Source organism: Aethalodelphis obliquidens, unplaced genomic scaffold (assembly GCF_003676395.1).
Source record: "Aethalodelphis obliquidens isolate GAN/ISIS:26980383/991018 unplaced genomic scaffold, ASM367639v1 scaffold33, whole genome shotgun sequence".
NCBI lineage: Eukaryota > Metazoa > Chordata > Mammalia > Artiodactyla > Delphinidae > Aethalodelphis > Aethalodelphis obliquidens.
Genome location: NW_020837977.1, coordinates 9018471 through 9032828, shown reverse-complemented (window position 1 = coordinate 9032828; position 14358 = coordinate 9018471). Strand labels below are relative to the sequence as shown.

At 39.7% G+C, this 14358-nt stretch overlaps 1 protein-coding gene across 2 annotated transcripts in view; it reads right to left on the bottom strand.

The window, feature by feature from the left end:
- Nucleotides 1-13968, bottom strand: part of ARFGEF1 (ARF guanine nucleotide exchange factor 1) — a 138895-nt gene extending 124927 nt beyond the window's left edge. The window contains exon 1 of one of the 2 annotated variants that reach the window (XM_027127953.1): nucleotides 13368-13968. In XM_027127953.1, coding sequence (XP_026983754.1) covers nucleotides 13368-13491 — 124 coding nt within the window. In that variant the 5' untranslated portion in view covers nucleotides 13492-13968. The remainder of the gene's footprint in view (nucleotides 1-13367) is intronic. The other variant, XM_027127950.1, reaches the window with a different exon arrangement.
- Nucleotides 13969-14358: the final 390 nt, after the last annotated feature.

The following is a 14358-nucleotide window of genomic DNA, read 5'->3' as shown; positions in this document are numbered from 1 at the left end:
GAATGACCATCATCAAAATTCTACAAACAGGGCTTCCCTGGTGGCGCAGTGGTTGAGAGTCCGCCTGCCGATGCGGGGGACACGGGTTCATGCCCCGGTCTGGGAGGATCCCACATGCCGCGGAGCGGCTGGGCCCGTGAGCCATGGCTGCTGAGCCTGCACGTCCGGAGCCTGTGCTCCGCAACGGGAGAGGCCACAACAGTGAGAGGCCCACGTAACGCAAAAAAAAAAAAAAAAAAATTCTACAAACAATAAATGCCAGAGAGGGTGTGGAGAAAAAGAAACCCTCCTACATAGTTGGTGGGAATGTAAATTTGTAGAGCCACTATAGAGAACAGTATGGAGGTCCCTTAAGAAACTAAAAATATAGCTACCATATGATCCAGCAATCCCACTCCTGGGCATATATCTAGAGAAAACCATAATTTGAAAAGATACATGCACCCCAACAATCAATGCAGTACTATTTACAAAAGTCAGGACATGGAAGCAACCTAAATGTCCATCAATGGCTGAACCGATAAAGATGTCGTACATATATGCAATGGAATATCATCCATAAAAAAGAACGAAATGATGCCATTTGCAGCGACATGGATGGACCTAGAGATTGTCATGCTGAGTAAGTCAGAGAAAGACAAATATATGATATCACTTATATGTGTAATCTAAAAAAATCGTATATATGAACTAATTTACAAAACAGAAATAAGAGTCACAGATGTAAAAAACAAGCTTATGATTACCGGGGGAGGGATAAATTGGGAGATTGGGATTGACATATACACACTACTATACATAAAACAACAAATAAGGACCTATTGTATTAGGACGGGGACTCTACTCAATACGCTGTAATGACCTATACGGCAAAAGAATTTTTTTAAAAAAAGTGTGATATATGTATACGTATAACTGATTTACTTTGCTGTACAGCAGAAACCAACACAACATGGTACCATACACTGTATGCCAATAAAATGGTTTTTTAAAAAAAGCACAATGATGAATAAATTTGTACATCTATCCTCACAACATATATCGTTATTTTCTAACAATTTTTTACAAGTAGAATTTGAGATAAAGGGAATGAGAGAAAGGAGTGGATAGATGAAGGAGACAGGAAGGAGAGGAAAAAAAAAAGAAAGAGGGACTTTCCTGGTGGTGCAGTGGTTAAAAATCTGCCTGACAATGCAGGGAACACGGGTTCGATCCCTGGTCCGGGAAGATCTCACATGCTGTGGAGCAACTAATTCCGTGTGCCAAAACTACTGAGCCTGTGCTCTAGAGCCTGCGAGCCACAACTACTGAAGCCCATGCGCTTAGAGCCTGTGCTCTGCAACAAAGAGAAGCCACCACAATGAGAAGCCCGCACACTGCAACGAAGAGTAGTCCCCGCTCGTTGCAACTAGCGAAATCCCATGCGCAGCAACGAAGACCCAACACAGCCAAAAATAAAAAATAAATTTATAAAATGGAAAGAAAGGTGGAGTAAGACACAGATTTTATAAAAACAAACATGTAAAACAGTATGTCTGAGTTTACTAGCTGAGTTGCTGTTCTATGATTTTCAGCAAATTCCTATTACTTAGGTTTACCTAGGCTGAACTTGCAATCTTAACAAACACTTACAATTCCTTCTTTGGAAGCTTATTTTCTCTGCCTAGAAAATCACGGCATTTTTAAAAATCTTTAATTTAAAATAATATTGCTAAACTGAGACTTGTATGAGTCTCTTTACACATTGAGGTTTTTTTTCTTCCTGGAATATAGCAGTTTTCATACACAGGTGTTTTTCAGTGCAGAAGTTTTCTTCAGTATGTCTTTGATTATTGCTTTGTTCACAATTTTTAATTTTTAATTTTCTTGTTTTATGTTTAGGAAAAAGAATTATCCATGTGGAATAGTTTTGTTTTTTGACCTCCATATCTGCCTCTTTTCTCTCATTCTTTTAGCTTTGCTCTTTCCTCCTGGGTATAGTGACAGACTGTCATCATTATGATTTTCCACAACATAGTATATTTTCCTCCATTTCTGCAAGTTAGTGGTCATTTGGGAGATCACATCAAGGGTTGTTAACCAGATGTCAGGTTACCCACTGATTATTTTAAAATCATCTCCATTCCTTTAAAATATTTCTTTATGAATCAAGAATGTTTTCATACATCAATGCTGACAAAGATTCTGAGGGTTTGAAAAGGAGAAAGGAAGGGAGATAAGGAGAATTAGGTAGGGTTAGGAAACGAACAAAAAAGGAATGGTTCCCAAGAAAAAGGGAACTGAAATATTCTGATAATTTTTTAAAGGAAAAATTCAGGATTAAAAATTAAAACTTTTTAAAAATGGAAAAACTGAGGAAAAGCAAACATTTCTTGACATTTAATGTTCAAACTCAAAGAGTTTCATTTGCTTACCCATTTTCTGAAAGCCAAATTATTAACAGTGACTATCCTAGACAACATATTTGGGGACATTTACTGAATCACTAAAATCTTTACATTAAGAAGTTTTAGTCAAGCAAACTAGTGAGAGATAAATATTTTTATTACACAGAATAGCAGTAGGCATGCATAAATGGCAAAATCAAACAAAGCTCCTTGTTTGTTATTAATGAATTATATAACCTTAAGAAATGTCAAAAATAGAAAACTTCAATAAGACCAAATCAGTAGAAACCATTTGGGGGAGTATTAAAAAAAAAAAAAATCAAGAGATATTCAATTTGACATAAAATCTAAAACTGTTCAGTATCATAAATATAATTTTAATTTAGTAATAAAACAGAAAAAAGTACATTTTTCATTCAAAACAAGAAAAACCAACCAAACAAAAAGAATTACAATGGTTATGATTTGAATGCCCAACTTTTTTATAGGGAAGCAGATTGGGGCATATTGATCACCTAATCAAGTGTGCTTTTTGAAATGTAAAAGAAAATTAAAGAACTGAAACAATCTTTGTTTTAACTGTTTCAAAAGGAAAACAACTCAAGAAGATATAACCACATAAAAAAGCTTGATACAGTACAATTTGGCATATTCGTTGACTTTTTAGGGAAGCATATGCTACATATTACTAACAAAAGCACCTTTCCTTCTAATTAGCCATTCAAGTCTTTTCCAATAGCCATAAAAATGAGGGTTGGGTGTGGGAACAGAGACAATAAAATACTTTCACTTCATATGTTCAAACACATGGATTCATCACTGCATTTAGGAAAAAAGTACATTTTGATAATGTATTGATACGTTTAATTTCTGTCCATGTCTCTTCTGGCAAAATATCTGTAGACACAGTTAGTATTCACTATAAACTTCTGTTCTCTAATCATTATAAAATACCCATTTCGGAACTGGTATATACTTTAAAAGCTAAAATTATTAACAATTAATTGTTAACTTAATTATTAACTGGTATCAAACATACTAAACCTTATTCCTATTCTTCACTATTACTATAAGATGCATGTGTTCCATTTTCATTTCTAAAGATACAAGTACATTAGAAATTGCACATAAGCTTTTGATTATCACTGCATTAAACACATTCTCAATTATCACGTAAGAATTAGCTCAGCAAAACTGATTTAACAAAATAATCAACTTATTCCCAACTACACCACTTTGTATCTGATATATAAGAATATAAGGTAAGAAATGCCGATTAAGTATTATGTGAATAAGTTGCTAAGAGAATATAAAAGAAAGCATTAGAGAACATAAAAGAAAATCCTAAAATTATTTGGAAAAAGAATCAAGCAACATTACAAAAAAATATGTAAGAGGCAATGAGCACTAGGCAATCCTATCTGATACAATGTTAAAGCAATAAACAGACGGACTGACGAAATAAGATGTGATAAAACGCATTTTTAACTTACTTAATTGCTTTTCAACACCTGACTACCAATTCTGAGAGAAAGTGAACTTATTAAATACATAACACATTATACCCTAATAAATCTGAAGGAAAAAAAGTATGAAAAAATCAATAAGATTTACAGAAAACAAAAGTATATCTATCGTAGCTATAAAGGGTAGTTTTTATGTATTTGATTCCTACTTTCAGAACAGGAAAGAAAAAAAAGTGCAAAGGAACGATGAAAAAGAATGGTTACATTAAAAAGGGATCAAAACCAATAATCAAAAGAGAGTGAATATGCTTATTTTCCTCATACTGTGCTGTACACGTGCACCCAGCACAGGTGTATTTATGGCCATTTTGCCTAAGGAATGAGAACCGTAAATGACCACACTCTAACCCAGTAAGCTCCATCTTAAGGTTTAAATAATTCTGCATACGTAACACTCAATGAATTTTGCAGGGATTAATAAAAGAAAAATCTGTGCAGCAAAATTTAAATGTAAATGCTCCTAAACTCAAAAACATTTAAACAAATGACACCTTATTAAAATGCTAGATAGGAAGGTACATAGATACAACATATAAAAAATGCATATGACACAATAATGAGACCACACAACTGAAAATTATGACAATAATTACATTTATATACTTATAAAAGAAGCCACTGAGATATACCACCAGTTATTTTTAGGTAAAGTCTTATTTGTAATTTCCCATAAGATGACATTTTAATAAGATTTGGTTTTTATTTCAATTCTTAAAATGATTTGAAATGCTATAAATACTAAGATAGAAAGCGAGAGTATTTTTAAAGGGTTAAGAGTACAAGTACAATAAAAGCTAGCCTATCCAGAATCCTTGGGAGTCACACGACAGTTGAATTTTCCAAATGGCTCAAATAAAAATCTTAGTTTAAAATTTTGTTAAAAATCTTAGAAAGACACAGAAAAATACACATGAATCTGCCTGACTTTTTAGGCAAAACACAGAATAAAATGATCTTTCACATGATGGACTCAGGGATGCCATTGTGAGCGCACATGAACACCCTCAAGAGTCACAGAAGTGTACAGAGCAATATCTTCATATATTGCTGTTGGTTGACTGTTTCTTTGTCTATTATGTATTTTGCCCTTTGCCTTTCCTTAGCAGTACCTTTCTTTCTATGGATGCCCTCGTTTCCTGTTTTGTAATTTGTTACTTGTAAACAGTTTTGTGATTAAGGGTGCAGTTCAGGACAGCCAAATTAAGCCAAAAGGCATATTCCAACGCTGCGAAACACAGCTCTAAACCTCAGTTTCTTCATTTGCAAAATGCAGAGAATAATAGCACCTAAGCACATAGGGTTGTTTTCACAACCAACTGGGGTATAGCCAATGAAGTATTTAATTGGCAAGGAACTTCGAATACAGTAAACATTCAATAAATGTTAGTTTTTCCTTTTCCTCCTATTATTGCCTCAGAAATTAAACAGCTCAATTTTTGGAAGAATACATCTGTTCGTGTGTATGTGTATAGAATAAAGTCTGGAAAAAATGCTTCAAAAAGCTAACAGTGTTTCAATGAAATAACACTTCCTATTAACTACGATGGCTAAAACCAAAAACACAGACAATAACAAATGCTGACTGGCAAGGATGTATGAGAAACCCAAATGGTGCCGCCACTTTGGAAAACAACTTAGTTTCTTAAAAAGTTAAACAAAAAGTTATCATATGACCCAGGAATTCCACTCCTAGGTTTCCATAATAAAAAATTAGGCCCACGTGAAGACTTATACACAAATATTCATAGCAGTACTGTTCATTCAACCCAAATGCCCATCAACTGTGAATAAGCAAAATATGGCAAATCCACATTATGGAATACTATTCAGCAATAAAAAGAAATGAAATATTGGTACATGCTACAACATGAATGAACCTCTAAAAACATTATGCTGAGTGAAGTCAGACACAATAGACCACATCTGTATGACGTATAGTTATATGAAATGTCCAGAAAAGGCAAATAAAGTCACAGAAAGAAGATTAGTGGATGCCTGGAGCTGGGTACGGCAACAGGGGTTAATTGTAAATGGGCACTAGGGCTCTTACTGGGGTGATGGAAATGTTCTAAAACTGGATTATGGTGATGGCTGCACAACTCAGTGAAACTAAGTAAAAATTACTACATTTCAAATGGGCATATTTTATAGACTAAACTATAATTTCAATAAATTTTTTTTACAAAGGTACACTGGTTATCTCCATTGTCATGGGTGATTTTTCTCCCTAGTTTTACTTTTGAAAATGGTCTGAAGAAAAGGATTTGTTTATTTAAAAAAGTAAAAAATAAACTGCCAAATTTATTGGACTTATGTGTAATTAAAATTAAACTGAGTCAAGGCACAAGGACTCTCCTCTAAATACATAGTGCTTGGTTTTCATGATACCTACTTTGTTTGCTTATATATTTATTAATTTCTCAGCAAGGTATACAAAGATGAGGGTTATTAAACAGCTGATTAGTAAATTCTCACCGTATACCTTGTTGGATTCAAGTTGAGAGAGAAAAATGAACTGTCCCACATGGAGTTTTCTAAATATAATTCCAGAGGTAATACTATGATATGAAAAACTTAAAAATTGTTTTTCACAACTTTGCCTGAATGAGAAGATAACATAGGCTCTTAGACTCAGGTTTATCAAGTCTTAATCTAAGCAAGACAAAAATATCAAAAGTGGAACACAAACCTTTTACATACTTGGGCCCCAGAAGAGATTTCTCAAGATTCATGAACACTAAAGCCTCAGAATAACTTCTTTCTACATTTATGAAACAGAGACCAGCCAAAGACAGTATTTGACTGTTTAAACATGTATAGTTGACACTTAAACAACATGGGTTTGAACTGCAGGGGTCCACTTACATGCGGATTTTCTTTAATAAATGCTACGGTACTACATGATCCAGGACTGGCTGAATCCAAGGGTGCAGAACCACTGATGATGGGGGCTGGCTGTAAAGTTAATGCTTGGATTTTCAGCTGCTGGGAGGGTGGGTGCCCCACAACCCCCACTGTTCAAGTAGATGATGCTGTGCTCTAACAATGGAAGCTCAGATATATCAAACTGGGTCTGAAAAGTTAAGATGAAGGGAACTGTTACTAGTTTCCTAGGGCTGCTTCAAAAAACTACCACAGGGGCTTCCCTGGTGGCGCAGTGGTTGAGAGTCCGCCTGCCGACGCAGGGGACACGGGTTTGTGCCCCGGTCCGGGAAGGTTCCACATGCCGCGGAGCGGCTGGGCCTGTGAGCCATGGTCGCTGAGCCTGCGCATCCAGAGCCTGTGCTCTGCAACGGGAGAGGCCACAACAGTGTGAGGCCCGCGTACCGCAAAAAAAAAAAAAAAAAAAAAAAAAAAACTACCACAAACATGGTGGTTTAAAACATTAGAAATTCAGCCTCTCACAGATCTGGAGGCCGGAAGTCTGGATTCAAGGTGTTAGAGCCATACTACCACTGAAGGCTCCAGGGAAGACTCCTTCCTTGCCCTGTCCTAGGTTCTGGTGACACCTGGTGTTTCTTGGCTTATGGCAACATAACTCCAGTTTCTGCCTGCCTCCATTTTCACCTGGCTTTCTTTCTTTGTGTGTCTCTGTGTCCCTTTCTCTACATATAACACACCAGTCACTGGATTTAGGACCTACCCTTAAATCCAAGATGATTCCATCTCGAGATCCTTAATTAATAATATTTGCAAAGATCCTATCCCAGTAACGGACCAGATCAATTGTTTACTGTAATTGAAACTATGTGAAAGGCTCATTCTCAGGGAAAAAAACCTCACTGAAAAAAAAAACTGACAACTCAAATTTGAAATTGTTTTGTGCCTTCTCAGTAGAATGTGTCCTATCATTTAAACTGTGTCCTTTTCTCTGAAAATACCCTATTACATCAGCAGGAAATTCTATCAGTAAAAAAATTCTAAAATACATATAAAGGGTTGAATGAAAATATTTTACTGTATAAAGTTCTTTCCCAAAGGCTGTTTCTCTCCTGGTGTTCCCCATCATGGTGGATGCCTTCTCCAACAACTCTGTAGCTCTGGCTATGATTGTTGTCATGCAACCAACCAATCAGCAAATCCTGTCGACTCCTTTAAAGTATATTCCAAATGCAACTAATCATCATTCCCTCCACCACCACCAGCAAACTCTAAATCACCAACATCTCTGGCCAAAGTGAGCCTTTTAAAATGTAAATCTGCTTTGTCACCACCTCCTGTAAAACTCTCCAGTGACTTCCAGATGCAATAAAATCCAAAGTTGTCCTCTTCTCCTACCCCCTGCTTATCACTCTCCCCCAGTCACACAAGCTTCCTTTTCGTCCTGGAAGGTACCAAGCACACACTTGTCCTGCTGTTCCATTTGTTTCATCCAAGTTTTTGAAAGGCTGAATCTCTCTCTTTTGTCACTTCTCTGCTGAAATGTCACATCATGGAAAGGCCTTTCCTGACAATCCTACCTAAAGTTGCACTCCTGGTCATTCTCCCTTTACCCTTCTGAACTATTTCTTCAGATAATAACAATCTGACAGTATATTAGTTTGCTTTTTATTGTCAGCCTCAACAAACTAGAAAATAAGTTCAATGAAAGCATATTTGTCTCACTGTTGCATGCCCAGTGCTGAAACAGTAACTGGCACATACTAGTTCAACAAGTATCTGAATGAAGAATATACCTAATTTTGAAAGGCAACAATAATTTGTTCATGTATTTTCCTTTTTCAGATATACCCTCCTCCATTTTGTGAGGAATACTATGACAAATAATCCCCCCAATTACTTCCCATTCACAAAACAATTACCAACAGAAGTTTCTCTAAACTTAAACACCATCAGGAGAGACAAGCGGTTGCCTGCCATTAGACGGGATGGGAAAGCAAGAGCGAGAGAGCAGTCCTCTGAGCTTGATACCACTCTGTCCAACTACACCTCATTTCTGACTTTCTCTTTCCCACACTGTCAACAGGGCTCTTGCTTTCCAAAAACACAATGACTCTTCTCAAGAATGGTTTCATCAGTAGTTAGGGCTACTGTATCTGCTTTGTCTGTCTTTTCTTTGAACAGTGTCCCAAAGTAAATTCCAAGGAACAATGTTTCCTAGGTGTTAACAGACACTGAAAAGGGTCAAATAAATTTAGGAAAAACTTCGTTAAGCAAAACTGAGCACTTTCTTTTTCACAGAACACTCTTCAGAATCTTAATTATGGTAATGTACAGTATAAATCTCCACAATGGAAAAGAGTATACCCAAACTTATTTTTTTAACTCAAACCTAACAGAATCTTTCAGTCATTTCATTCATTACACCCTTCTTTCCTAGCTATCTCAAAAATTCCAGCAGCCTGACTTACTGAAAACACCTTTTACTTTAGATATCAAGGAAGGTTTAAAAAGAAACTTGTTAATGGTTTTAAATTATAATTAAAATAATTAATTTTTGGCAGGGCATTATTTGAGAGTCTTTTTTTTTTTTTCTGGTAAATGGTCAAGAGTGACAAAAATTAGTAATATTACCAGAAGGAGCATAAAACTGGGGTCAAATAAAGCACTCAAATAATTTCTCCTCCACTCATACAATCTTTTTATAACACCAGTAACCAAAACAAGGGTGAGATTGGAGGAGCAGAAGGAAGCAAGTTCTGTTAAGTTTTTAGCCTAAATATTTTATTTACATTTCTGGAGGAGACTAAGTATAGATAACAGACTTATATAAAAAAAGTAAAACAGTAGAATCACTTTAGAACATGATGAACACAAATTCACACCCTGTCTGATGCAAAAATTACTTCCCTAACAATTCCTCTTTTTCGCAATCATTCTCCCATATCTCTGCAGGGAACCCACCCTTATCTCTGCCTCTACATGCCTCCCTTGCCTCTAAAACCTTCTTCTGGTCACCCCTTTCACTCCTATTCTCTATCAGTGCCAGTTTCCAACCTTGAACTCATTCATCCTAACATCTGCGGGATATCTTCATAGATATCTGATGTTAGAGGCAAAAGTTGAACTAGTCATAGCCCTAACATCAAAGAAACTCTTGAAACTTAAGAGGCCTGATTGGAATATGGCCCAACTGCACCCTCCCCTCCCCGTGAGACAAACAATGCTACCTTCAAGCCCAATCCCTCAACAATCCTAAATTCTTTAAAACTAAAAATAGCTCAGCTGTTGTCTCATCTGCCAGCAGATGGCCGGACTATTTTTAATTCAGGATTCTAGACAGCAGGAATGGATCAAGCTAAGCTAGGGCAGCCTAGAGGCCCTCACTCTGCAGAGTTCAGTGGTTGCTGCAGAGAGCTGTAGTGGGGCAGATACCAAGAGAGGGCAACCTGGAGCTGTTCCTGGGCCTGTGGACTTCACAATGATTGAACAATATAGGTGTGAGGGGTTTTCTTTTCTTTCTTTTTTTTTTTTTTAAACCATTCTTTACTTCAAAATAAAGTCTGAAATGTATGATAATTTAACAAAAGTTTTCAATAATCTGCTTTTAAGGTTTCATTATTTTTCTTTTTGTGAAAAACAGAGTTCCTTTATGTGGTGCTTTTGAAATTGGGCTTCGTTTTAATAAAGTAAAATCCCCCCTAATCTAGATAAGGTTTCCTAAGAGCTATACTTTAACAAAAAAAATAGTTTTCTTAAGAATATGAGATGAACTGTAATTTCATGAGTATAATTTACAGAAAACTGATTTATAATAGGCCATTTTGTTAAAAGGTAACTGAATTAATTTTAAATACCAGTGGTCTGAAATCTACTCACACACCCAGAAAATGATTTTTAAAACACAAAAGGATTAAAAGTCTGGATATAAAAATACTATATATTTTCTTGTTTACCCTCTATCTCCCTTCAGCCACATTGTAGGTGCTCAATAAAAATGCAGGGAGGAGGTGCAGGGAATAAATGCAGACAGGTATATTTAGAAGGGTCATTTACAAAGTGTATTTAGAAGGGTTATAACAACACCCACCTCTCTACCACTTCCAGCCAACTCCTTCCCACTCATAAGCTAGAGATCAGGGATGACCTAACCAGGCCATTCCAGTTTACTTTCCCATCCAGCTTGACAGCCATATAGATTATCAAGAGAACCAAGTGGGCTTGGCCCAGGTCTCAACAGTGAAGAGGAAAAGGGAGGTCTATAATAGTTTCCAGGGATACATTTGGGGATACCATCTACTACAAGACATTATACTTTCTGCAAAGATGAAAAGGGTTATCCCTATGAAATTATGTTTGGGTGATAATGTAGATGTATGACTAGAAGGGAAGAAACAAAGGTCATCAGGGATTAACTACCATGAGATTGCTCAATGAGATTTTGTAGGAGACTAAATGTAACTATGAAATGTGGGGAAAAAGCCCTAAACATCTCAAGTAAAGAAAGTACTCTGGTGCCTTGTCCCTGCCTGGATAGACACATTGCTCATAATAAGCTTCTGCTAACTATATGGAAGGGGCAAAAAAGTAAAGAGTGGCAAAATCTAAGACAATCTTGGTACAGTTGGCACACACACTACCAAGTAGTCCCTATGTCTAGAAACAGCAAGGATCAAGCTAAGCCCTCTCAAGATGCCAATCAAGAGTGGCAGGAATGCTCTCAATGCACAACTTAAGAGAATGGTGTGCTCACATTCATGGCACATTAGAGGGGACGTAACCTTACAATCAAAGTTCAACATCCTAATTTTACAGAGAAGGAAACTAAGGCCCAGGGACTTGACTATACTGCAATGTAACAGAACTGTGATTTAAACCCAGGATCCCAGATTCTCATTCCAGTGATCTCTCCATTTAAAAATACTTACATTAGCATTTTGGAGAGAGAAAAAAAAAATATATATATATATATATATACACATAGATAGATAAGACACACACACACACCCCACACTCAATTTCCTCAGTCTAATACTTATCATTAGTATATTAAAAGTATATTTTAATACAGAAAATCTGGTCTCAAAAACTAAAACTTTTGTTTGAACTCTTAAGTTCTTTAACCAGCAAGTTATTCATAAACCTACACATAACAATTGTTTTAAAAATTCCAAAAATCACTCCTTCCCTCATCCTGCCCCAAGTTAATAATTATTCCTTTCAGGACCCAAATATAATTCAATTTTTACTTCTGTACAACATCCTCTCATACACCTGAAACAGTCTTTCGCTAGCTTCAAGAATAACAAAAGGTGAACTTGTGATCAATGAAGGATAAAAAAACTAAACTTAAACTCATTATACATAAAATTCAAAAAAATTTTAATATAATTTCTTCAATAGATCCAAAAAAGGAAAAAAACAGTATAACTTATTATAGCAAGTTATAAAGTCTTCTATTTATTTTAAAAATTAAAAGGCAAAGTTCCTTTAAAGCTGTCTTGACCCTTTACTTTAGCATACATCCAAGTTATTCTGGATTTTCTTCCCCTTCAAGAATGTTTTCCAAAGCCCACTTAACAAGCTTCGTTTTCTCAAGTCAATTTGATGTAATCTATTTCCAGTGCTACAAAATGAAGCGCAAGCATTAGGAATTCATCTTTGTGTTTAACGTCCTGGTCTCTCCTTAAAACGATTTCGTCCTTGATGGATGCAACAGATCCATCAGTGGTCCCCCTTTAACAATTCTTCATCTGCCTGTCCTCGCCGTAGGTATTGTCTGGATTTACCCTGCTAGGGGCTTCATGACACTAGATCTCTTTCGTCTGAACTATAAATCACAACTCAAGCTTGAGAGCAGCTGCCACGGGCCAGACATGTGGCTGGTGGGTGTCATTGTCTTCATTCTCCCTGTTTCAAACCCTCCCTTCCTTGTCACTAAAGCCAACGTATCTAAAGGTCCTTTCCTTCCCCGCTTGTATCTCATCACCCCCTCCCCTTAACCTTAGGTCTTGTTCTTCCAGGTCAGCCTAGTCGGATACAACATTACTCGCTGTTTTTCCCGTGGCAGAAGCGGAGAAATGTCAAGAACAGGCGGCACCTCCCGCAAACCCCTTCTCAAGACTGTCAACAAGGGAACAACTTCAGCCTTTCTTTCCAAAGTACCACGCCAAACGAAAAGTTATTGAAATTACGATACGGAACCCTTCCGACGCCCAATCTCGACAAATCAGCTCCACCTCAATTTTCCAAGCGAATAAACGACAACTCCTTCTGCTTCATCACAAAGGGTGATATCCTGTCCGCACCGCACGGTCCACCAACAAAATCTTCCCATGTTCTCAAGCCGACCCCCAGCCCTGCCGCGTTCCCTAAGCCCAGCGAGCTGCCCTTCCTCCTCCACCCTGCCTCTGCCCCACATCTAGCCGAGTTACTGTCAACTCCAGCCAGGCAGCCCAGAGCTTCGCCAGGGCTCCCCGAGGTCAGCGGCGCCGGCCCAGGGCGAGCGCCCGGCGACCCCCACCCCCCACCCCGCGGTACCCTCCCCCATCCCTCGGGCCCCCTCCCTGCTCACCTAACGCCACCTCGCACGCTTTGCGCAGCTGGGAGTGATGCGCCTTCTTCACTTCCTTGTCGGCCAAAATCTTCTCCAGGGCCCGGGTCAGAAACATGTTCTTCGTCTTCTTCCCCTCATACATGGACGCAGAGAAGGAGGCGGCGGCTCGTCCGACCCGCGGCTCCCAGCGGCTGGAAGGGGGGGGCGGGGGAAGGAGGAGGAAGAACCGAGAGAAAGGAGAGGGGGTGGAGGTGGGGGAGAGGAGGCGTGGAGGGCAGCCGCTGGATCAGGAAGGAGCGGGCGAGCCGGGCCGGCTCCGGTGCGGGTGAGGGGCGCAGAGGTCTTCGCCGCCCCCCGAGGGGCCGCCCCTGGAGGGCCGCGCCCGTGGGACCTCCGGTTCTCCCGGCCCGGGGGTCGCTTCCCGGCCACCCCCCTCACTCGCCCCTCCGGCCCGGGGGCGGAGAGGGAGCCCAGCCCGGTGGCCGTCAGCCCGGGGGCCAAGGGACGAGGCGGCGGCTTAGAGGCCCAGAGAGAGCAGGGCTGCCCTGGCTACTGTGGGGATTAGCACCCGCCGTGGCCGCGGACTGGCCTCCATCACCGCCGACCTGCCCCGGCCGCCATGTTGGGAGGAAACGACGCGTCACGCAGCGGCCGAACGGCTGCAGAGGAGGAAGCGGCGGCGGCGTCGGTGTTGGCTGCCCAGAGCTGCCGCGGCGCCGGGAGGCAGGAGGCGGAGGGCGGCGCGGGAGGAGCGGCTCGAGCCGCAGCGCTACGGTGGCCCGGTAGGGCCTCGTCGCCTCCCGCGTTCGCCTGCAGGGCGGCGTGGGGCGTGGCGGGCGTCCTGCGGCGCCGCGCCCGGTTCTTTGGGCTCCTCCGGGTGGCTGCGCTTTGGAGCTTGCCCGGGGCCGCTACTCCCACCGAGTGAACGGTACTCCTGGCTACGGTGCAGCAGCTTCTCCGACTTTCTGGAGATCCCGTAGGTGGGTGTGCAGCCCCTTCCGCTCCAGGG